At 33.1% G+C, this 24,671-nt stretch overlaps 1 protein-coding gene and 2 long non-coding RNA genes across 7 annotated transcripts; 1 reads left to right on the forward strand and 2 right to left on the reverse strand.

Annotated features, from left to right (window-relative positions):
- Positions 1-194: 194 nt before the first annotated feature.
- Positions 195-13,340, reverse strand: nvd (cholesterol 7-desaturase nvd). 5 transcript variants are annotated; one of them, XM_034322028.2, is made up of 9 exons: positions 13,305-13,340; positions 12,872-12,946; positions 6,895-7,489; positions 6,701-6,814; positions 5,635-5,819; positions 3,931-4,097; positions 3,235-3,413; positions 2,328-2,711; positions 195-807 (listed from the first exon to the last, which is right to left on the reverse strand). In XM_034322028.2, the coding sequence occupies exons 4-9, from the start codon at positions 6,788-6,790 to the stop codon at positions 571-573; spliced, it is 1,242 nt and encodes a 413-aa protein (XP_034177919.1). In that variant the 5' UTR covers positions 6,791-6,814; positions 6,895-7,489; positions 12,872-12,946; positions 13,305-13,340; the 3' UTR covers positions 195-570. The 5 variants fall into 5 exon arrangements, with proteins under 5 accessions (XP_034177919.1, XP_034177921.1, XP_034177920.1 ...); XM_034322030.2 differs by having other exon boundaries at positions 6,895-7,541; positions 13,305-13,322; XM_034322029.2 differs by lacking the exon at positions 13,305-13,340 and adding an exon at positions 13,233-13,250.
- A 3,233-nt stretch (positions 13,341-16,573) lies between these two features.
- On the reverse strand, positions 16,574-21,368 carry LOC117603166 (uncharacterized). The gene is made up of 2 exons (XR_004581157.2): positions 21,300-21,368; positions 16,574-16,940 (listed from the first exon to the last, which is right to left on the reverse strand). It is a non-coding gene; the product is annotated as an uncharacterized LOC117603166 (long non-coding RNA).
- On the forward strand, positions 18,909-21,311 carry LOC117603165 (uncharacterized). Its single transcript, XR_013063217.1, has 5 exons — positions 18,909-19,043; positions 19,200-19,218; positions 19,305-19,417; positions 20,728-20,822; positions 21,107-21,311. It is a non-coding gene; the product is annotated as an uncharacterized LOC117603165 (long non-coding RNA).
- Positions 21,369-24,671: the final 3,303 nt, after the last annotated feature.

Consider the following 24,671-nt stretch of genomic DNA (forward strand, 5'->3'; position numbering starts at 1 on the left):
CAAGGTCTGATGGCTATATGTATAGAGAGGTTCTTCGATTCGTTACGCAAAGAAATTTCAATGAATTCATTAAAAGGTTTTACTAACTCTCATTTTATTTTGATAACTATCAGAAAATAAATGACAGAATATAATTATATATATAAACGTTCTATTTTTTTGTATGATAGAACGTTTAATAATACTTATAAGTAATAACATAATCAATCGGGTAGTATTCAAATTGTAAATTGTATAGTTACATTCTTACGTTATTTCTACAGCTATTATTAAAATTATACAAATGAAATGTGTACTCTGAGTTGCATTGAACTTGTCGCAGTGAAGTTGGCTACAAATTTACTAACACATTCACGCCGCGTCGGTGAGTCGATCTCGTCCATCGTCTCACCAACGCAGCGTGGATGTGTTAGTGAATTTGTAGCCAACTTCACTGCGACAAGTTCAATGCAACTCAGTGTACTTATGTGTGTGTTACATTAAGAACTATGTATTCATTGTAAACTTTAATCCTATTGCTGTTACAATTATTATTAATATCATAAAATCTTATTGAACGTTATTAAATGGCTACCATTGTATAGATTTTATAACCGATTGATAACTGGGGCTATGCTGCGAATAAAACTGGGAATACCACCTGCGGTACGTATGAATACTTTTTTCTTCTTTAACGAGCATCGGCTGTTTCTCAAACTTTTTTCGGTTCCATATGGCCACATCTCTCTCGAACATCAAACACTCCGCCAAAAATAACATACTGGCGTACGGACTAAGCAGCGGTGGAGAATACAGTACATGAGTTACCTGGCAACAACAACAACAACAGTATTAATAATATTTACTTTTTGGTTGAAATTAAAAACGATAAATATTACTAGATAACTTAACTATTTCATTCCCTAAATATAGTGTCTATAGTAAGTTCCATAGACATAGTAAGTATGTATAGACCGAGCATTCATATTGTATAAGCGGTGATACATACGATGAGAGGGAGAAAAGTAATAAGAGGAGTTGCTCTCTCTTTTCAATGCCGGAGAAGTGGGGAGCACTTCTCCTCATCTCCTCGCGCCGATTCGTCTTTTCCCCTATTATACTACATGCGTCGTCTAAGCATTTAAATCATATCGCGCAGGCTCTTGCGCAGGCTCTCCCCACTTCTCCGGCATTGAAAAGAGAGAGCAACTCCTCTTATTACTTTTCTCTCTCTTATCTCATGCATCACCGCTTATACAATGGATGCTCGGTCTATACTTACTATGTCACAGCCGACTCTAGTATGTATGTATTTTAGTTTTCTTGGGCTCTGCCCAAGATGGCGCTTCAGGGGGCGAGCGCCCCCTATATTGCCTGGCTACATTAAGGCGCTAAATATAACTTATATAAACTATATTAGAAATTACAAACTCATGCCATACGCATTTGCTTACTCGCAGCACATTTCCTTCTCTCATATCTTTGTATAATTACACACACACAAACCATGACGTTACTGTCCCTCCTATGCGTTGCTTCACTTTATTTCATAAACTTCCTTTAAATAACTTTCCCCATCTTGTCTAGGAACCTGGAGATGCGTTTAAGGACCCCCAAGTCTCCTCCCATTAGCCGACTCTAGTACTAACCGTGCTGAAGTAAAAGTGGCAACACCGCGGGAGTCCGGTCTGAATATATCAACACCTACCCTACTCTATCTGCCTCCCGGACTCCCAGACTCTCAGCCAATCAACGTCGTCAGACTCCCGACTACTCTCTGGACTTCACATAACCTCTTTGGTTTCATTCCAATAATTTCGCTTGTTTCAAGGTTTTTATTAACTTATATACACGTTTATCAATTCTTAAATGTTTCAATTTGATCCAAAGATGGTTTCATTTTGCTTCATACCTAAATTTTCTTGAAACCACTGTAAATATTTCAAATATCATGCTTCACAACACCAAACTACTTTGAGAGTACACCAAATATATATCACATTTATAACAATTTTATACTACCACATCACTTCTATTTGCCATAGTTGCAACGTTTATATATTGTTTATACATAATTAACACAAAATAGTGTATATTACTACAGCTTTTAATTAAAAAAGACGTTAATTACAATTCCGAGCACAGGACTCTGTTTTTGAAAATAGGACTCCCGATTGTCACGTGAGCGGTGTTGCCACGTTGTTCAGCATGGCTAGTACTAGAGTCGGCTGTGACTATGCCTATGGCCCTTTCACTCGCGCGTAAACGTTTGCGCGGGATAATTTGAATTGATTAATCTCACGATTCTATGAAGTAAAGTAAAACAAGTAAATTAATTAAATTAAAACCTTTTGTAGAAGAGGTTCCATCGGCGTGACTGTCTGAAAAATGCACACGGTTCCTAAATAAGATTCCATCATTAATTCTACGTATCCAGGGCCGATTTGTTGAACGCTTACGTCCACTTGCAGAAATTCGAATCTCTCGAATAAAACCAAACGATGTCTCAAGGACATATAAGCTCTATGACTCAAATCTTCGGTACTATTTTCTTTCACTGAATCAGTAGCATCTGACTTTTTTGATTCTGAATAAGAACTGTGGGGTGTCCAATTAATGTTTGACCACGAATGGCGAGCGAATGAAGAAAAAATATGAGCAATCTTGGAAAACACTGATGGACCATGTACAACACTGAGATGTGCCGTATCAGCTCCATTTTCTGCAATTTCCTGGAACAAACACATTCTGAATTTCCTTTTTCCTTCGTTAAATATTAAATTAATTTATAATTAATTATTATTTATAATTATTTATAATTATCTATAATTAATTTAATATTAAATAAATTTTAGAATATAACTTTATGTTACTTTTAAGTATTTTTAAATATTTATTTCTAATCTCTTCTATATTATTTTATTTCTTTTTATTTTAATGATAACTTTTACGAATTCTTTACCTGGTCAAATCCAAAAGAATAATCGTTCTTAGGATTCATCATGGAAGTTGCAATCAAGGAGTTCAAATCCATTTCATATTTTCAACTATCCAACTGCTTTATTTAACACATATCTAAAAAAAAACGAAAAGGAAGAAGAAGATCGTCGTTGATCTAACTTTTATTTTTTATAGTTCATTACTTTCCTTGATTTTATTTTCCATGATAAATTTAATTAATCATCATCTTTATATAAAATGCTTTTTAGCACAACAGTTTCACTTATCGCACGTCGAAGAGTAACGTTTACTGACCTGTATATGGCAGTTGATGAGAAACTCATTTCGACCCTGGTAACGCCATGTTCGGTTCAAAACTTGATCGAGAGTTTGCGGTTGCCAGCTGGGCTCCAATCCTTCCGCATGGTACCAAACAAAGATGATCTCATTGGCTTCGCAACTCTTCCAAGTTTTTGTTCTGGCGATGTGCGGTACTAAAATTGAAGAGAGTTGCAATTAAAATTTGTCTTGTGATTTCAGGAGAATACAGGTAAGTCTCGATTAATGCTAGTTCACATAGTGCGATATTCGATTTAGTGCAAATTTTAAAATGATATCAGGTCACATTTATTGCGAACAAAAATTCAGCTAATGCGAGGCTTCTTTCGATCCAGACACAGATCGAAGCATGCTAGTTAACAGAGACTTGGATAAAATACTGCGAGTTTATCATCACATATATGAAGATATGAAAAAGCAGAAGAAAGTGCGATCAACACTGTTAAAATACTTAAAAAAATAATAAACATGTTTATGCTATTATAATTTAATAATATACGTATAAAAGGTATATTTCAAAATTTTGATCGTATATTTTCTTTAACTAAGAACCAATTCCTATGTTTCAAGTATTCGAATAGTACGAATTCAATTAATGCCAACAATTTCTGGGATTTATTACTCGCACTAATCGAGAGCTACCTGTACTAAAAAGATTAATCTAATAATTACTTTTATCAGTGTATGGAATGTGATCACACTGTCCATCGGATCCACGAAATTGCCAGCCATGAAATGGACATTCCAAGCAATCACCCGTCACACGACCACCCTCTGCCATATTTGCACCCAGATGAGGACAGTAAGCGTCTAAAATTCTTACCGTCCCTTTATCTGTTCTTTAAATGAATTGATATTGTTATTAGCAGGTAGAAATAGTTTTAGAACGTCGACTGCCACGGTAGAGATAATAATTTTATTATTAACACGAATCGTGAAAATTCTTTTTTTTTATGTACAGTGGTACCTCGGTATACGACCTTAATCTGTTCCTGATGATTGGACTTATACCGAATAGGCTGTATACCAAACCAACCTTTCCCATAAGAAGTAATGTAAAAATGATTAATCCGTTCTCATGTAAAAAAAATCCTATTGATATTATACCTTCATTAATGGGGTTGTAAGATAATTTAAATACTGTTTATGTCATGAACAGCATTTAAACGATTTCCTGGAAGTTTATAAAGATAAAGTTCCGAAAGCGACAACCCTCCGATTTTTCTGAAATTTTTGCCCAAGCTTATCCTTGATTAGAGAAGAAAGTCCCTAAAAGGATTTTTGGCGACAAGGCCTCGTTTGCCCCCCAGCCCCCTTCAAAGTTTTGACAGTTCTTACTAAATATCTCCGAAAATATTGATTTTAGAGAAAAAGTTTCAAACAAAAAAAGAAGTTCTTAAAAAGCTCTACAAAAAAGATTCGAAGCAGTTTTCACATAAACCTATTATGTTGGCTGTTATGTAAACAAATAGTAATTTCTACACTATCGTTGATATCATTCCCTACCTTACCGACACAGCGCGGTACAATTGGCGACCTGTTCCAAACACATAATTCACAATTTCCGGCAACGCTTTCATGAAATAATAATAAATTAATTATACAAATATGTGTAAACGAAAGCGTTACCGGCCGCCTTACGGCGGCCGCATTTAATTGGATGGCCAGACCTAACTTGAATACATCAATAATAATTATACGTATATGTACATTTGAGGAAAAAATACTATTATTGTTCATAACAGCCGAAATGATAGGTTTACGTAAAAAATGTTTATAACCTTTTTTGTAGAGCTTTTTAAAAGCTTCATATTTTTGTTTAAAACTTTTTTCTCTAAAATCAATATTTTCGGAGATATTTAGCAAGAACTGTCAAAACTTTGAAGGGGGCTGGGGGGTAAACGAGGCTTTGTTGCCAAAAATCCTTTTAGGGACTTTCTTCTCTAATCAAGAATAAGCTTTGGTTAAAATATCACCGCAATCGGAATGTTGCGCTTTTCGGAACTCCACCTGTTTATAAAAAATATTCACTAGTTTATTTAACATAATTAATTTGTAAAATATAAATGTAACCTAATGATAGATTCTAAATTAACAAACCAAATGGGATAAATTTTATTGCCTCCTGTTTTGCGGTTATAGTTTGTTATATCATATCCTTACTTGTATGATCAGTCAGTTAATAATACATCAACTCCGAATATAATTGATTTATTAATTTAATTTTTCCTCTGAGATAATTATTTAAAACGGAAGTTATATACCGAACGGAAGTCGTATACCGAGCAAAATTTTTCACGTCCAAACAGGACGTATTCCAAAGCAGACGTATACCGAAGTACCACTGTAATTCAATCAATGTTGTAGATGAAATACCTAAATACAGCAAAATTTTCTCCTAGGGCTGCCACATGTTTCACTTGACCCTTTCGAAGCTGAGAACTCTCCAAGAGGGCGAACCATCCATTTGGATAAACGGGAGGAAGTTTTCCCAATTTACGTTTTTTGGATTCTAAGTGATTAGCGAGAACTTTTTTACCGTTACCTTCGATCCTTAAATCCTGAAAGATAAATGAAAATGATAAATCAAAATTCTTTTTGATGAAGTCAATCTCTTTATCGGCTTAACTACGTTATTCTATAAATAATTTTAAGCAAAAAGGTGTTAACGCGATAACATAACATCAACCCCTTTAGGTATACAAATTTTACAGTTTCAGTGTTAATAAATTCTGGAAAATATATTTTGTCGCTTGCAAATAATATTTAATGCCACGATGAAATGTATCAGATTCCTTCAGCTCTGGATGTTGATCATTGCTGATGCGATCAAAAAGGATTTCTCTAGTTTTACGGCGTCATGCGCAGAAAGAAAGCTTCATCATTTGTAAACATGTTATCATGATTTGAACATATTGCTTCCATCAAACTTTATAAAATGACAAATTTAAAAACATCGAAGATCGACAGATCGGAGAGGAATTATTCGTCATTTTTATTAGAAGCAACTCTGTTTAACTTGACCAGTTAATGGAAACAGCAGTTAATGAAGCAGACTCAGTTTCTTTCCATTCGAAATGAAATACTAATCTTATGGAAATATAACACGATTATTCTGACATGATTTTATCTTGAAGCTATTGGAATCATTGGAAAACTTTCAAATTATATATTTAATGGAATATTAAATTTATCGTATAGAGAATGAAGAAGAAAATAAAATGTACAATATATTCAACAGTTTTGATGATGCTAGTCGTATGTAATAATGAAATAATAAAGAGGAAGAAATTAACATCCGACGAATATTTGAAATATTCAATGAAGTATAGAAACATGTGGGTATTATGAATCACATAATATTGTGATATTATGTTAGCGAACGATGTCTAAATATTTTTGAATGATAGTGTAAGTAGGTAAAGCGGGTAAGAGGACTCACCTTGATCCAGTTGATCTTGTACAAATAGGGAGCAAGGAGTATAGCAAAAAGCAGAAGAAAAACACCACCGAGGTTCCACCATCCGGCCATCGCTGTCTTCTTCACCCTCTGCCCCTGAATGAAGAAAAGCGAGTGCACTCTAAAAACTCGTCTCCCTACGAAGCACCTTCGAAACCACTTCTCTTATTCCTTACCTCTAACTGTCTCTCTCTTCTTTCCTTATCCTTCCACTCGTATCTCTTTTTCTTCCTTTCCTTCCTTTCTCCCTTTCTCCTTTTGCTCTTGCCTTCCTTCCTTCCTTCCTTCCTTCCTTCCTTCCTTCCTTTTCTACCGTTTCCCCTCCTTCTCCTTGCCCTTCTTCTCTTCCCTCCCCTCTTTCCTTTTAATATATTTTTCTTTCCACCTGTTGCGTGAACTTGTCTCTCAAACTTCTATCCTCGGTTCACGTTCGATAACTTTAGCCTTCATGTATCCAGTTTACCCCTTTCTTCCATTTTTCACCTCCTTCAGTTCTCACCGACCGTGGTAATTCATTTATCTTTTATTATCTTTAATTCCTAATCATTGTTTTTCTCGCTTGTTCTACGTTTTTACGGTCGGCCTCGATGATCACCGGTGATCTTCAAATAGAACACACGACAGAAGCGAAGAAGAAGAGCAGCAGATAGAGATAGAAGGTCTTTCCAGACTGATTCCGAACCCTCGATCGTTCTTCGAACAACTGAGCCACTTCGTATCTTAGACAGAGCCTTTTATACCCTTCCACAGGCGGATCACCTTCCTCGGTTACTGATAAAATAATTTCGGATAAAATTCCGAAAGCGACAACCCTCCGATATTTCTGAAATTTGATCCAAACCTTATTCTTGATTAGAGAAGAAAGTCCCTAAAATGATTTTTGGCGACAAAGCCTCGTTTACCTCTCAGCCCCCTTCAAAGTTTTGACAGTTCTTACTAAATATCTCCGAAAATATTGATTTTAGAGAAAAAAGTTTTAAACAAAAAATGGAGCTTATAGAAAGCTCTCCAAAACAGGTTATACACATTTTTTACGTAAACCTATCATTTTGGCTGTTATGAACAATAATAGTATTTTTTCCTCATATGTGTATGTACCTACGTATAGTTATTATTATAAGTTAGGATAGGCTATATATTTCAATCCGGCCGCCTTACGGCTTTCATATACATCAAATACATCATTAATAATTATACGTATATGTACATCTGAGGAAAAAATACTATTATTGTTCATAACAGCCAAAATGATAGGTTTACGTAAAAAATGTTTATAACCTTTTTTGTAGAGCTTTTTAAAAGCTTCATTTTTTTGTTTGAAACTTTTTTCTCTAAAATCAATATTTTCGGAGATATTTAGTAAGAACTGTCAAAACTTTGAAGGGGGCTGGGGGGCAAACGAGGTTTTGTCGCCAAAAATCATTTTACGGACTTTCTTCTCTAATCAAGAGTAAGCTTTGGATAAAATTTCACCGCACTCGGACGGTTGCGCTTTGCGGAACTTTACCCATCATTTTTAACAAAAAATACAACCGACTTCGAAATCCACTAAAAAGTGTAAAATAATTTTTAACAAAAAATACAACCGACTTCGAAATGCACTAAAAAGTATGAAATAATTTCTACTTCATTTATACAAATACCCAACAGCTATTAATAAAACCTATTTACTCGTTAAATAGTATACTAAATACATTTCAATCTTTTCGGAGGCGGCGCAAAATTAAAAGTACCCGAATATACAATGCTGCCAATAATGATTTGATAGGTTGCCGACGCCTGAACTAGAATCTTCCTAGTAGAAGAAATATTTATATCTCGATATCTCGAAAACGGTAAGACATCCAGTTCTTAAACCAACTTTAATCAGTTTCTTGTAGTCAGTTTAGCTTATATACCGAACCTGAGTTCTCGATTTTGGTGGGGCCATTCGGAAACACAGCCGAAATCTAAACTATTCAATAGATCTTGGAGTGTAAAGCCGAGTATCCACCTGTATCAAACGCCCGTATCGTATCACCGTTCCGAACCGTTTTGAATAGGCAGGCGTTGGCCCGTTGCATGCAACGGCGTGCTGTGGCTCGGACAACATTTCTTCGTTTCTTGAAAGAAACTCCTATAGGCGAGAAGTTTCGATTTCCTGCATGCTGTTTCTTTATTGTAATTGTCCTAACCATATCGTGTTTGGTATCATTTTAATCAGAAAAATGTCACAAATATCTTGGTAAAAGTTTTATAAGAAAAAAATAAAAAATAACAAAGTTCAGTCATTGCATTAGTATTATCTCATTAGTATTATATCCGATTCTAGATCATATTATCTCGAGCCTCAAGTGTCATGTTTCCACTTGACATAGCATTTCGGGTCTTCGCCTGGATATGTTGTTTTTACGTTTCAAGTGGTCTCCGAACCTATCCTTTGAACAGCAAGAAACCGACAATTTTCGGATCGGCCCGTTCCTTCACCTCCGTATCACAGCCCAATAGAACTTTCGATATTCGGCAACGGAAAAATCTCTGGATAATTAACATTGTCCTTTTTCAATAATCACAGAGGTTCTTATTAACATTGCTCTTTTATGTACAGCGTATCACCGAAGATAATTGATCTGTTTAAATATATTTAGACGACAAAATTTGTCTAAATTAAATTAGATTAAGATCATAAATAATTTCATCGATTTTGAAATGAATCCAATAATACCGCAAGATTTCAAATAAATTGAAACCCAAGTGACGGCACGAAACGCTATGTCAAGTGCAAACGCATGAACCTTTCCTTCGATGGAACGGCAAAGAACCAAGAAATTTTTCGGATGGGTCCGTTGCCTCCGTTCCTTTGGAACGGCACGCAGCAAAACGAAACTCCTCGCCTGTAGTGGCCCAGTCCTATTGCCGAACCGTTTCTATCAAGAAACGAAGAAATATTGTCCGAGCCGTAGCACGCCGTGGCATGCAACGTGGCAACGTCTGCCTATTCGAAAGGGTTCGGAACGGTGATACGATACGGGCGTTGGATACAGGTGGATACTCGGCTTAAACCGTTTAGGGCACCTCACGTTTTGATAACTCATTACGGATGGATTGTCGCGAGAAATTTAATTGCCGTTCGAAGAAGACGGTTTGTCTAACATCGGTTAATTGCAATAACGATAGTTATTAACGATAACAAGTTCCATAAATTTTTGCAAATAAGATCATCGCGGAAATATCTCCTATTAGATGTGAAAGCTTTCGTCGTGATCGGTACATTCCTTGCAGCGTAAACGCCGAAGAATATAAACGAAGCATTATGTTTTTGGCGATAAAATTCGTCAGAAATGAAAAAATGCAAAATGTTTTTTTTTTAGGGATCAATTGGGAGAAATACTCCACAAGATGCAAAAAGTTTTCGTTCTGATTGGTCCATCCGTCTCGGAGTAATCAGCGAGCATACATTAAAGAAGAAAAAAATATACAGGGTGTTCGACAACAGGTGGGATTCTAGGGATCAAAATAAGACGAAAATCAAGAATCTGCCCGGCACCGACTTTTCGAATTGAGTAACCTCCTCCTTTTTCGAAGTCGGTTAAAAATCAACATCTTCTTCCAACGAAATCAACATGCTTGCTATCAGCACTTATAATAGACATTCCTTCATCATGGACTATTTTTTCTTTTTGAATAAAATACTTCATATCATACATGTTCTTTGTAAATTATACTGAGTATAATTCTTATTAATTCTAAAGTATAAAAAATAAAAAAAAATAGTCTTAAATGGAAAAGAGAAGCTAGTAGCAAATTTTTATTAACTTTAATTTGTTTTTTTCACCTTGGTTAAATGTCGAAATATTATTATTGATAGCATTATGAAGTTGTCAAATATTGTATTTAAGTCTAGAATGTTATTATAATTAGTTGTCTTATCTTATTTCAATTATACGTTTATTTTTAATAACTGCAGTTATTATTATCATATTCTCTCGTCAAGTTTGAAATATACAAAAGTACGAGAAAATGTTGAAATTTAAAACAGTAAGAGAACAGGAAAGAGTAATGCTAAAGGTAGTGAATTCATTTGTACACCTAACATTAACGTAGTTTTCGAAGGAAGTATATTATGAAATGTAATACATAAGGCATGGAGGTGATTCAAATGTTCGGGGATATTTGTCAGCATGAAATCGTCTACCTGGCCTTTCCAACGAATGTCGATCGTACGGTCGCATCGGTTACCACATTTCTCCGCTTAGAATTATGTACAGCTACGACCGATTTCCAAGTCCTTGTTGCATATCTTTTACATCTATCGCGAATCGTTCTGCTTCTGTTTACCCCCCTTGCCTTTTCTTACCGGGCCTTCGTCTTATCGATGCTGACGATTGCTTTCCGGCTGCTTCTATCTTTAGCCCTACACTTTTCCGTATTTACTTTCCCGTCATTCTTCTTTTTCTTTCGGGTATCTACAGATTAGGAACGTTTCGTTAACGACTGATCCTTTTTATTCTCCCTCTCTCTCTTTCAGGTTGCTTCGTAGACAAAGTGTTTTTCTATTTAATGCAAGGAATATTTTCTAGAAACGTATTTGAATTTTAAACTCTCAGGATCTAGGTAGACACGAAATTTAAAATGCTAGAGAGTTCAAGGACAATGGAAATGTATGCTGTAAGAAAAAGGTAGATTCAAGTAGGAGACTTAATCAATTGGAGAATACTGTTTAGGTAAATTCATAATATTACATGGAGAGGAAGATACTGTAATGAAAAAAAAAAGAAGAGGAACGTAGGTAATATAACTGGAATGTTAGAAGATGATGGTATGTATTTAGGACAATTCAATGAAGGCCCAAAATTGTTATTTAAAATTAATTATTTCACTTATTGATTCTATTAATTTTTGAGAGTTAATACGCGGTTGAGAACGGTATTAGCGCTGCCACCAGTCCTAATCGTATTTGACGATGTTAGGTCATCCACGATTAGAACAATTTAAAAAGAATCGATAAATTAAAGTAAGATTCTAGATTGATTGAGTTCGTCAATGCTCTGGTCCCATACGGACCCCTCGTGTGAGTTCGTGCAAGATGGTAGGCGTGAATGTGAAGGAAGGAAGTGTGTTTGAAACGCAAATGAATTAGAAACCGATTATGTGTAACAAAAAGTATAATTTCAAGAAAATAAGTATAACAGTGAAAATGGTTTAATTAACAGAAAGTACGAGCTGTTTGAAATACAAAATAAATGAAATATATACAGGGTGTTCGACGACAGGTCGGCAATATTTTAAGGGGTGATTCTAGGGATCAAAATAAGACGAAAATCAAGAATAACGAAATAGCGTTTACGGCTTTGTTTTCCAGTTATTAACGTTTAAATATTCGAGTAAAAGGCGCCAGAAACTTGCAATCCGCACAGCACCGACGACCGAACGTCATGTCAGCAGGGTTCGGTACAGTCATAACCAAGAATCGTTGAATAGTAGAAACCTACCTCGTGCTATTCTGTTTCTCGGTACTGCAGTATGTATTCGGTTTCGATTCTTGGTTATGATTGTACCAACCCCTGCCGACGTGACGTTCGGTCGTCGGTGCTGAGCGGATTGCAGGTTTCTGGCGCTTTTTTACTCGAATTTTTAAACGTTAATAACTGGAAAACAAAGCCGTAAACGCTATTTCGTTATTCTTGATTTTCGTCTTATTTTGATCCCTAGAATCACCTCTTAAAACATTGCCCACCTGTTGTCGAACACCCTATATATTAGCAAGAAAAGTATAGAATTATAATAATGAAATCTGTTGAGTTGAGAATATAACACAGAATTTGTACCGGGCGTTAACAGTGAACTATTGATTTTAGGTTAATTAAATCTGATTCAGTATTAACGGTATGATTCGAGATGATTCAAGCGACGATTTCGGCAACAATTATTGTATAATAAAAGAAAATGGTCCCAGGGGGAAAACTACCAAGACCACGGTCTCGTGGGCCGTCTCTCTTTAGTATAAACGGAATTTTTACAAGAAATGATAAATATATTCGATGCCTTAAAACACGGTGTTTTACGGGACGATCCAGTAAGAAATTTCCAGGACACGCAGTCCCGTAGATCGCCCGTTTTGCCTCACTATCAACCAGATTTGTCGTACTGAATAGAATGAGATAGACCACTTACCGAGCTCGATGTTAAACAATACAAGATAATAACTCAAGATAATATTTCGTTGATAACTATGTGTAGTCTGGAAATCTGGAAGACGAAGAAAAGATGAGAAACCTTGTTACTTGCACTACGCGTTCGCGATCGGCCTTTGTACGGTGTTACGGTTACGGAAACGATTATTTACGAAACAATACGATTAAACGACGCGGCGCGAAAAAGAAATAATTAATTAACGAACGATTTAAAACGAAAGAGAAAGATAGAATATTGAAAAGTGTGAAGAGAATTTAACGCATTCGTAAGAGTCTTTTACGCGGAAAACGAGAATCGTTTCCTCGAGAACCCGGCACTCTGCCTTTTACAAGGACTTTACCGGTCTGCTAATCACTACGATTTTCACGCGAAAACTATTGCTCGACGCGAACACGGGCTCCCCCTCACGTACCTCACGATGTTTCGACGAAGAGTGATTTGCCTCAGTCAAGCGATCGTGTCTCAGGGTTCGACCCGCGATCGGTACCCCCAAGTAGGGACATCATTTGGCAAATCAGAATACGACAGCACGTTAAACTACAATTTATTCTCTATCGATGTATGTAAATAGTTTTTCAATTTTCGAATACACGAAAATCGATTTTTGATCGCTGAAAGCCGTTTTGTCCCACTGTGCGTCGGTCGACAATTTCAAACTAGAGCGGTTGCCACGCAAACCTTCGCATTCTGTAATCATTCAAACAGTTTCATTCCGTTCAATTCCAATCAGTTTCGTTCTTAATCGCATTCATTCTTTGGTGGAAGGACCGGCTGATGCATGCTTTGGAGGTAGGAGAGGTATTTCGTTTGCGAGGTAAAACAAAAATCGTATTTCCCTTATTCTGCGCGGTTAAGCTGGGAAACTTCCAAGTTCATCGCACTGCTTAACCGCGCGGCGAAAGATGTTGATAGTACCTCTCCTTAACCTTAGCGATTTCGAATTTCTATGTGTTTATTGCTACGCGGTTTCGACGAGGCAATCGTCCCAAGGAAGGTTAACTTCTTATTATTTGAAAAGAACTAATTATAGCCTCCTTTGTGTGCCTCGCCTGGGATTATCTCCAAGTGCTGCCCACCGACGAGGTACACAGATTCAGTATATTAAACGGTTAAACTATTCAACACTATCAGAAAGAAAATGAAAATAAATGTTAGCCACGGTCGGATTATTGAAAATAATCCGGACGTAACAAGGTAAATTCATAATTTTACATGGAGAGAAAGATACTGTAATAAAAAAGAAGAAGAGAAATGTAGGTAATATATCTGGAATGTTAGAAAATGATGGTATTTAGGATAATTCAATGAAGGCCCAAAATTATTACATAAATAATTGTTTTATTTCACAATTTACATACGAAATATAATTCAATTGAAAATATAATTGTCAGCTCTTCTCTCGTTAGTCATTAATGTTCACACCATTTACATGAAGAAAGATAGAAATAAAATGAAATTGAAGGACAATTAAGATATTCACTCATACACACAGGGGCTACATAAATGTACACAGATACAATCAACACACGAATCAATTAATTAATAATTACATTGAGCGATACAATACAATGAGTCTTTTTTCTTTTTTTTTTCTTCTTTTTTTTTAACATATCAGTTTATTGAATACATTCGTTAACAATGATGCATATTGAAATGAACGACGAAAGGCATTGAATGATCGAACAAATAAATCAGTTATTACTCTTGATCGTTCATTCATTTCTTCGACATAACAATTTGAAATTAATCCGATTTTTATCTAATTAATTCGACCACCTGTAACTAAATAAATGAATGAATTAAATTAATTATCAATTCGTTCATATATTGTATTGTGATACACGGTCGTGTTATTAATTCATTCATTCACAGAATAATTAAATTGAACAGTAGCGTAACTAGTGGTACCAGAAGGTACCTCTTCTGAAGGTCAGTTAACTTCTTATTTTTCTCTTTACATAAATATTGGAAAATTTTCAAAAGTGTTATTGAAAATAAAAAGAAAGTGAAGAAAACTAATCATGATGCTAATAAATTTTGTAAAACCTCTCAATAAGAAATTCGTTGAACCTCCTTATTGGACAACTCTGGTTGCGAAATTAGGTAATTAATTGAAGGCACTGTGGTGAAAACCATCAAGAATTATGTCAACATAAAATAGATTTTCAATTTCTCTCCTCCTTTTAATCATTCTTCTATTTTTTATTCTCTTTTTGCTTTTTCTGTAAAATCAATAATTTAATTTGTAACAAAACTCAACAATTTTGTTTTCTGTGGAACAATGAATAAATAGAAAACAGTTTTCTCAACTAATTATATAAATTAAACAAAAAATGCCCGTATGAAGCTTAAGTACACTTGTATGTTTTACGTGAAAAGTATAACACTGATTTTAGCGCATAATTTATTATTTAAAATACTTTATGCGTAAATATATTAAATACATTTCTAACGTAAAAATACTTTGTTCATTTCCAGACGTACAACAAAAACGTAACCGAAGTTCAACTTTAACTTTTATCTTCTGCTTCTTTTTTTTCAGAGTAACATTAACTTAACATAGAGACGGGTTAACATTAACGAGAACAAGAGAGAACGATAAACTTAATAGGAAACATAATTAAATCTGTAACAAGGAACACAGATAGTTGTAACGTTGTTTGAAAATCAACAGGTGATCAACTAACGAGGGGCAAACGTAATGAATCAACTTAACAGCTTAAAAAAACGAGAACAATTATTTAAATTGAAACAATATTTTATAAACAGTCCTTTTTTTTTTTAATTTATGTGATTTAAAAATAACAAAACATTTATCCAATTGAAAATCATTAATTTTGTTTTGCTTTTAGTTTTCGATAGGAGTTATTTCATAAACAAATGATTTGTTTTTAATTTATGTGATCTGAAAATAACAATATGTAATTTGGAAATATTTATCCAATTCAGAGTTATTAATTTTTTTTTCTTGTTTCACTTCTATTCTTCGGGAGTAATTAGTTTTCAACAATCCTTATCCAACTGAATGTGGATCCAGCAAAACTCAATTTGCAAAGTAGTTAATTATTCACACATCGATGCTTTTTGTACCGTTTCGACAGGTTTCGTAGTTTTATTGTTTATGATTTACATTTTACATTATTGGTAACGAAATCTCAGATAAAAAGTAGCGTTTACCAGAAGTCTTCAAAAATCAGCGCTAAAGTTTTCTTCATTCAAATTTTGGTTCAGCCAAGATTTTATTCGAAAACTTTTATATTAATTATTGTTCATATATTTTTGTAGAAATGAGTTGCCTTATTGTATTTTGAACAGATGTTTAAAAATTCGATCTTCTTCCTGAAAGTAGAGTTTTTGTAAATTATAACAATTTTGTATGGTAAAGTTTTATCATTTTTTATGCAGTATCACTCATTTTTTATTTGTTGAATTCAAGGTTCAGCATAGGAAATATCTATTAATTCTTCAACTGTTTGTTATTATTAATTTTCTTCTTGATAATGCTTATCTTCTACACCTTGAAATTTTAATTCTTTATTTTGGGTTGTTTTGAGTGAAAACCAGAAAGCTAATACTTTGAAGTCCATAGAATTTTTCTGGTGCATCTATTTTTCTTCTTGGCAGTCATTTATCCCTCTTCTTCTTCAAAATTAGCTATTCATTTCCATAGAATTGTTTATCATTTCTTCAGATCATTCTTCCTTTTATCCTCTTCATCCTTACATGATTTCATTTGCTTCTTTAACTTATTTATTCCTGTGCATTCTGGTGGTCTTTTGAATAATTCAGTTATGGTGTTTTCTTCATAATAAAATTTGAATTCCTTTTTGAAGGAATACTTGAATTATGGTTTTTCTTCTTTATAGTAAAACTTGAATTTCTTTTTCATGATTCTTCTTGTTCCCATCTTCAGTTTCTTCAAGTTATTCATTATCACAAATTTTGGTGAACTCCAAAACTCTTGAATTATGGTAATCTTCTTTATGGTAAAACTTGAATTTCTTTTCCATGGTTTGTCATGTTCCCATCATCAATTAGTTCTTGATACCTATAATGGTGTGAGTGTTAGCAAAACGGAATGCCGAAAATAATTAATAAAGTATAATGTAGCAAATTTAGAAAAAGAAATTATGTTCAATTTTAATTGTGAAAGAAAAAACATAAAAGAATGATAATAGAAGTAATCTGAGAGTGATACAGTGCAGAATTTGCTTTTGTCCAGTTTCTATAGTTATTTCTTCTCTTTCCTTTTTATAATAATTGATTTCTGGCGTGTTTTAGGATACCGGAAATATTTTGAAAAATTGATCAAAAATGTGGAAAACCCAATTGGTATGAAATTTTGATTATATTCTTCATATTTAAATAATACAGAATGATATATATTTTTCGTATCATTTCGTTTTGTGAACATATAAATTGGATATTTTTTTGCGTACTTTAGATATATTTCAATTTTATAAATGTTATTTGATTATAAATTTTATTATTGAAACGTAACGTCTCCTGCTTTATAGGAAAACAAGACTGTAATTATAATTGGATATATATCTATGTATATATCTTCTTTTTTTTTGTTTGTGTTTTTTTTTTTACATACATATATTCTTCTTTTGAATTTTTATCATCTGCAACTTTTAACAATAAATTGCTAAACTGTAAGTTATGTGTTACAAATTTTGTCTAAAATTTATAGAATATATTGAATGTATCATGTGTTTAATTTTAATTGTCAAAAACAATGTCTTTCCTTTTCTATAATTTATAAGTATTGGGCAGTTCTAGGAAAGTGTATGGAAAGTTTATCTTGGATTAAGTAAATTTGCACATCTCTAGTTAGTTATTTCTACTGAAACTTGATTACATTTTTCAGTATAGAATACTAATATATTTGAAGTTCATCATCTGCAAGTATTAGTTTTTAACTTTCATTATTCTCTGTATTGTATATATAACTTGTGTTCATATTTTCAGATAATCTTTTGGTATGATTTTGTATAATTCAAGACTGCATTTGAATTTCATTATTCTGTTTTAAACAGTTGCAGTGAATTAATTTTTGAATGGCTCACTCAGTCATTGCTTATTGAAGGTACAATTTAAGATTGAAATTTAATTTAAAAATAATTCTTGCTTGCTGCTGGAAGAATTCAGAAAATCATTAACTAATGCTACATATCAAAGTTCAATAGTTTATTAAAAATATCCAGATTGATTTATTAAATAAATTTTTGTCATTTGAATTCAAAATATTTTAATTTTGAAGAGAAACAGGGTTGAATAAATGTTTGGAACAATATTTCTTCTATATGATTGGTAACTTTAGACTTGAAATCAGTAATTGATTTGAATCAAAATTATTTTGGTGCTAACGTATTACACTGAATAGATAGTTGATAGAATGCTATTTATCGTGTGCTGTTTTAAAATAAAAGCATGGCATTATTAAATGAATAGAATGTATTGTGTATTATCGTTAGCGTTTTATGTAGTCTCTTTTAGTTTGTTCCAATTGCAAACAAGCGTATCTGTATGACATAAAAACGCAGGAAACATCCATTTCACTGTAAGTTGAATACTCGAACCGAGTGCATTGAACCTTAAGAGCAATATTTATTTTCTATACAGTGATAAATTTCATTATTGCAAATCTGCTGCTTTTTATTACTGTAAGGTTTGATGATCCAAACATTTTCTATTTTAAGATACAATTCTTCTTATTATTCTGTTCTATTGTCAAATAGAAGTATAATTATTTAAAAGTTAAATATTTTTAAAATATTGAAACCAATTTTGCTAAGAATAATTTATCGATAATTGTGTTTGAATTTATAATTAACAAATTTTGATTTGATTTTGAAGATGAATACTTGAAAATGACGTCTGATGATCAAGGAATTTGGAAAAAGTATTTTTGATTGGATCTTAGTACCTGGATAGAGTATGGCCGAAATAAATGACTTTTTAAATTAAAATGATAAATCAGTGTTTCCCGTTGATCGACTTATTTCACAGAAATGATAAGGATAAGCTGATAGAATGTTGAATTAAATAAAATAAGGAATTTCACATAACAAAATCGAGAAGATATTAATTATCTAATGAGTAGTGTCTGAATAATTAATACCAGTATTATAATTGTACAGCAATGGTTGGTTTCTTATAGTCAGTATTTATGTTTAAGATGAAATTATTTGCTGCAATGTTTTAGTAAAATTGTAAACATTCATTTATTGCAAATTGTTCAATTTAAGTTATTCCAATTTTCTAAATGTTTTATTTTTATTTTTAAATCTTTGTGCATCAGTTTCATCTAATCTGCTATGGTAAGTTTGGTTCCATCAGAGTGTTAAGTAGAATAAAAATGAAATATAATAAAATAATTTTTCATAAATTCTGATTCATTTCTCAGGGATCCCTCAAATATTTTGCAGTGCATTTGTTATATGAAGATTTATTGGGTTGTAGTTTTTGTTAAAAGTACATCATGACCAGAAAACTATAAGTTGCTCTATCATTTTGAAGGTATACAGTCTTCTATGAATTTTGTAGATTTCCAATTTATTACAAATATTTAATTCCTGTTTTCTGCATTCTTTCACTTTGCCAAAATTCCAAAGAGCTGTGTATCTATTGTATGTACAATTATAAATTTAATGGCTAAATTTTCAAGAAAAATTTCAAGGTATATATTAAGGAAGAAGAGATGAAGTGAGAATGTTTCATGTTTTTCCAAGTTATACTCTATTTCCTTTTCTCTATTTTTAGTATTGCTCGTCTGTATATGATTGCTCCATAGTGTTACAAACGTTAAAAATAATAAATGCAGTTATTTTTAGAGTTGTATCCATGGGCGTCCGCAAGGGGGGCCAATCGGGGCACTTGCCCTCCCTTGGATAGAGAGAGAGTCGGATGTGGAATAGAGCATTTATTGTCTCCTCTGTTTGGAACTCCGTCTCTTTCTCGCTCAAACTATCTTGTATCTCGAATTGTTCTTGACTCTCCTTTTCTTTCACACGGCTATAGAATACATTCGTTAATCTAGAAGTGATATTTTATATCATGCCCCCCTCCTCCCCCCCTAAAAAAAATCCTGCGGATGCCCATGGTTGTATCACAAATGAAAATCACTTTATTGTTGTTGTTCTTGTTCTGTTTCATAAAATGAAGAAGTTAGCCAGGTGTGTAGCTATTATTGGTTCATGGTGGAGACAAGTGAAACATTTGTGTAGTAATAATAAACTCAAATAATGATCAAAATATACGTTTGTAACACGTGTACAAAAATAAATGATTTAGATGTATAGAAATATGGATGTTGCATCAAGTACTTTTTAACAAGCTGGTACAAGTTTCTATGGCAAAATTAGCAATCGCATCCATTTAATTACAAAAAAATTAATTGTCATTAATAATGATGTATACTATAGAGAAACATAAAGAGTATTGACATTGATATATTTTATCGCTTTGAAACGTTTCGTGAAAAATTGTAACATAGAAGGTAATAAATAAAATATTTCCCAGAATATTTTATTCTTATCTTCCTTGCCTCGAATATAATTTATTAATATACAAAATGAATTACTATAAAAAGTAATTTTGTTACTATTTTACTTTTCGAGATATCTCAAAAACGTTTTCATTTGTTATGTAAATATTTTTTGTAGAATTTTGTCATTTTTTCAGAAATGTAAAATTAAGGGTGATCTTTGGTGCCTTTTATCAGTTAGGATTTTAAATTTGAATATATTTCCACTCTTTTGAAATGTGAAGCAAGACCGTCGGTAACAATGATATTTACTTTAGTAATTAAAATTTCTATCATTTTTCAGAGATAAATCTTCAATTACTTTTTTGTTACACACTTAATACAACCAAACACGGTTTCATGGAGCAATGTAATTTTGAGACACACACCCTAAGGAACGTATGTATACGAATTTAAATCTTTAAGAAGCAATTCTGTAAATTAATTCTAAATTTTATGTTGAATACTGTAAATAAAGTTATTTATATTTTGTAAATTAGAGCAGCTATGACTGTTTGACCATTTAGAAGATCAGAATAAGTATTAGTTTGGAATAGCCAACAACCCAATAAACAATCTTCAGTGTATTCTCAAATATTTAACAGTTTCCTACAATAAAGTAATTCTATGATAACTTCTAAATACAACAATTTCTATATTCCTGTTAATTTCTCAAATTATAGGTTCAAAGTGGAATCCGTTATTGCTAACTATCAGTGACAAAGTCAATCAAGGCACGAAGTAAAATGAAATAAAACAAAATGAAACAATAAATAAAGAAAACAAAATAATATAAACAAGGTGACTGCCGAAATGATGAAATTTTGCGTAATCTATCGAAACACCAAGATCAGATTTGCCAGAAACGGTACTCACCATCTCCGGAAGGCGAAGTCCTCTCCCCAGGACACCTTGTACTCTCTTCTTCGACTTGCGAAACACTTCTGCAATGGTTGGACAATGTGGCAGCCCTTAAATACTCCTTTGGACCGGTGCAAATGGTACGATGGTTCGTGAGAAAATTTCTGAACACAATGCATCCTCTTTCTACGATCCCACGGGGTCGAAGGTTACGAGATTTTTACCTGTTTCCGGACTGACGAAGGGGATGCTTCGCTATTCGGAGGGTTGCTTGTATGGGGAAAGGTGGTAACGGTCGTTTCTTTCAAGGTTCCATCAGGAAGGGTGCTAGATTCGTGAGAATTGGACTATGTACACAGTAGAAAGAAAGTTCTAGATATCTTTGAAATTTAAGAAACTCAGTTTATTTTATAAAACAGATAAATAAAATATGGTTATTTTGTCTTTTTTTTTTTCTATTATCGATCTTGTAAATGAGTGATGTTTTCAATATGATGCAGGTTTCAGTCCTTAATTAGGATAATTTAGCCCGTATGGATATTATATTTTATGTATATATTTAACAACTAAATCTTGTATTAGTATGTAAGTCAGCAGAGGTCAGAACTTTACTTATATTTGGTTGAAAAATACCACTCATTTACAAGATTGATAGTAAAAAGGGAAAAATGATACAATATCCTTTTTTAATATAATACCACTAATAAAAAAATCAAAATACAAAACTTTCTTTATAGGAAAACATTATAACTAATATTAATTTAAAATTTTTAAGTAAATTATATTACTATGTATAAAACAAAATAAGATTATCAGTCTATTTAAAACAACGTTGATATTCTTAACATTTCATAAGATACATATAATCTTGAGGAAAGAATTTTTATTATCACAATATTTGATTGTTGAAAAGCAATATATTTTTTCTTATACATATTTCATCCTATCATTCAAAATAACAAAGATACTTTGATTCCCATAATTATTTAGTTTAGTTTTAACCGATAAATAATGCTAATGTGTACGTCCACTATCTTGTGTCTGTTACTTAAATCGTTAAAGACGGTTGCACAAGAAAATCCAGTTTTACTTCGCACAACCATCAAGCTTTTCTTCGTATCCCAACCAGTTTCACATGAATTATTATGTTCCAAACCGTCCTGCTCATTTTAATATAGTCTGTAAAATTATCTACAAAATCTTAAGTCAAATCTGAAAGGTAGTCACAACGAGATTGCTACACCCATGATTATTTTATTTAACGTTTAATAGTATATTACATTTAATTCAACACTATTCTGTCATTATTGCCAATTATAAATGTTAACAATTGCAAATTAGTTTCTAAGAAAAAAGGGCTAAACTTTCGAAAACCTCCATGCTCCGAATTGACTCAAATTTTGGAAATAGATTCTTTTTTGATAAAAATGATGATTGCGAAAAGGATTTTTGGCGACTCGAAAAAAAATTTATTATCACATAAATGTCACTCTCTATTTTATCGGCATAGTATCTGCACCTACTGTTATCTACACTTTCTACAATGCTATCGCGACAGTTAAAAACCAATAACGGGTGGACTTAAAAATCAATGATTTTGGCATGCGTAGCCGGCCGCCTTTCGGTGGCCGGAATACTCATCTGACCTAACCTAACCCAATTCACTGAAGTTAAAGCTTGGATTAGGTTTGTATAAAAGTTTTATTGATATGCAGAATATACGTAATTAATGTCATCAAGTAATTGATGATACATTGTAATACTAGTATTTTTGATACATCGATATCTTTTAAAAAACAATTGAAAATAGCAGATTTCACAGCGTCAGAACCGCCTTCAAATCTGCCTCAAGTATTCCTGCCGTTATAATTGAGTCGGTAAAGTAGGGAAGGATACCCAAATGATAAAAAATTTTTTCTCGGGTCGCCAAAAATCTTTCTTGGTATCATCATTTTTATTAAAAACAAACCTATTCCCAAAATTTCAGTCAATTTGGAGCATGGAGGTTTTCAGAAGTACAGCCGAAAAAAACATTAGCTAGTATATATAATACATTTTGTATACGCACCGACGAGATACTGTATCTCGTCGGTGGTATACGTGGTCTGTGGTCCAGTCTACTGCTCTATCGCAAGATGGCATCATTTGTGTCCTTTCTGAAAATGCGCAACAATATAAAGTTTGAAAACGTAAAAACGTACACTTTTTATAATATTTTCTACTTATTAAATAATTATACATTTTACAGTGTGTTTCCTGTTATCAGTATTTCTTTTTGTTAACTTAATCTGGACCTTGTTTGAAAATCAAACATACGAAATAATATTTCCTGCGCATTGTTAGAATAGTTCGTTGCTATAAGCTTTTCCAAAAGATTGTATGTTGTACGCACACAAGGGATAAATATTCAAGTTCTTAACATAAATGTTCACTTATTTCAATAATTAAACATAATGTTTCATTATTTATACATTGGAATTACATTAATATACATTTCACTTTTATGTCTAATATATCCTGAAGCGAAGTTTAATTCATCATTTTAAATTTGTTTTGATTTACAAACCTTTCTGTACATATAGTGTTCTTATTTTAACAAAAAAATATCGTAGGTTTAATACATTGAGTCTTTGGCTATTTTTCAAAGTCCGCCGTAGGTACCAGAAATTGTAAAATTTGTAAGTTTAAGGGGGTAAATCTATATTGTTAGGACCTAGGGTTCATCTGATAGAGGGTAGATCTACGACCTTTAGTCACGATGTGGTAGCTAAAGTAGACGATTAGTAGCAAAGGTTGTCAGCTGGGAGTGTGGCGGCTCCTGTAATCCGGCTACTCGGAGGCTGGTTATGACGGAGGGTCTGAGGTCGGGGGTACCTGTTGGTGCGGGACTCACGTTGACTGGGCGTCCGCACTAAGCTCGCCATCAATATGGACATCCTGGAGGAATCCGGGATGGCCAGGTTGGCTAAGGAGAGGCGAACCGGGCCAGAGGGGAAACCCAGCAGCCAAAAGTCTCCGTGGCGGGCAGTAGTGGGATCGCGTCCGGGAGTGGGACCGTATTGACAGCCTGGTCGATATGACTCGACTCATAACTTTTTTTTCTTTTTTTCATAATTTTTATTATTCAATAAACAATCTAGTACCATATATTTATTTTTAAATTCATTCCTTTATTTTTAATAATAAAAATTATGTGGTCATATAACACATTCCAGTATCACGATGTATATCTTAAATATACCGTATATTTTTGCATTTTCTTATTGGAAAATATTATTAAATCATTGTATTTTATTGAACTTTCAAAAATTTTCAAGCTTTAGCTTTTGATAAAGTTTCATTACATTTGATTCTGTATATTAGCTGTTATACTTAGGTTAGGTTATT

This window comes from Osmia lignaria, chromosome 12 (genome assembly GCF_051020975.1).
Source record: "Osmia lignaria lignaria isolate PbOS001 chromosome 12, iyOsmLign1, whole genome shotgun sequence".
Classification (NCBI taxonomy): Eukaryota; Metazoa; Arthropoda; class Insecta; order Hymenoptera; family Megachilidae; genus Osmia; species Osmia lignaria.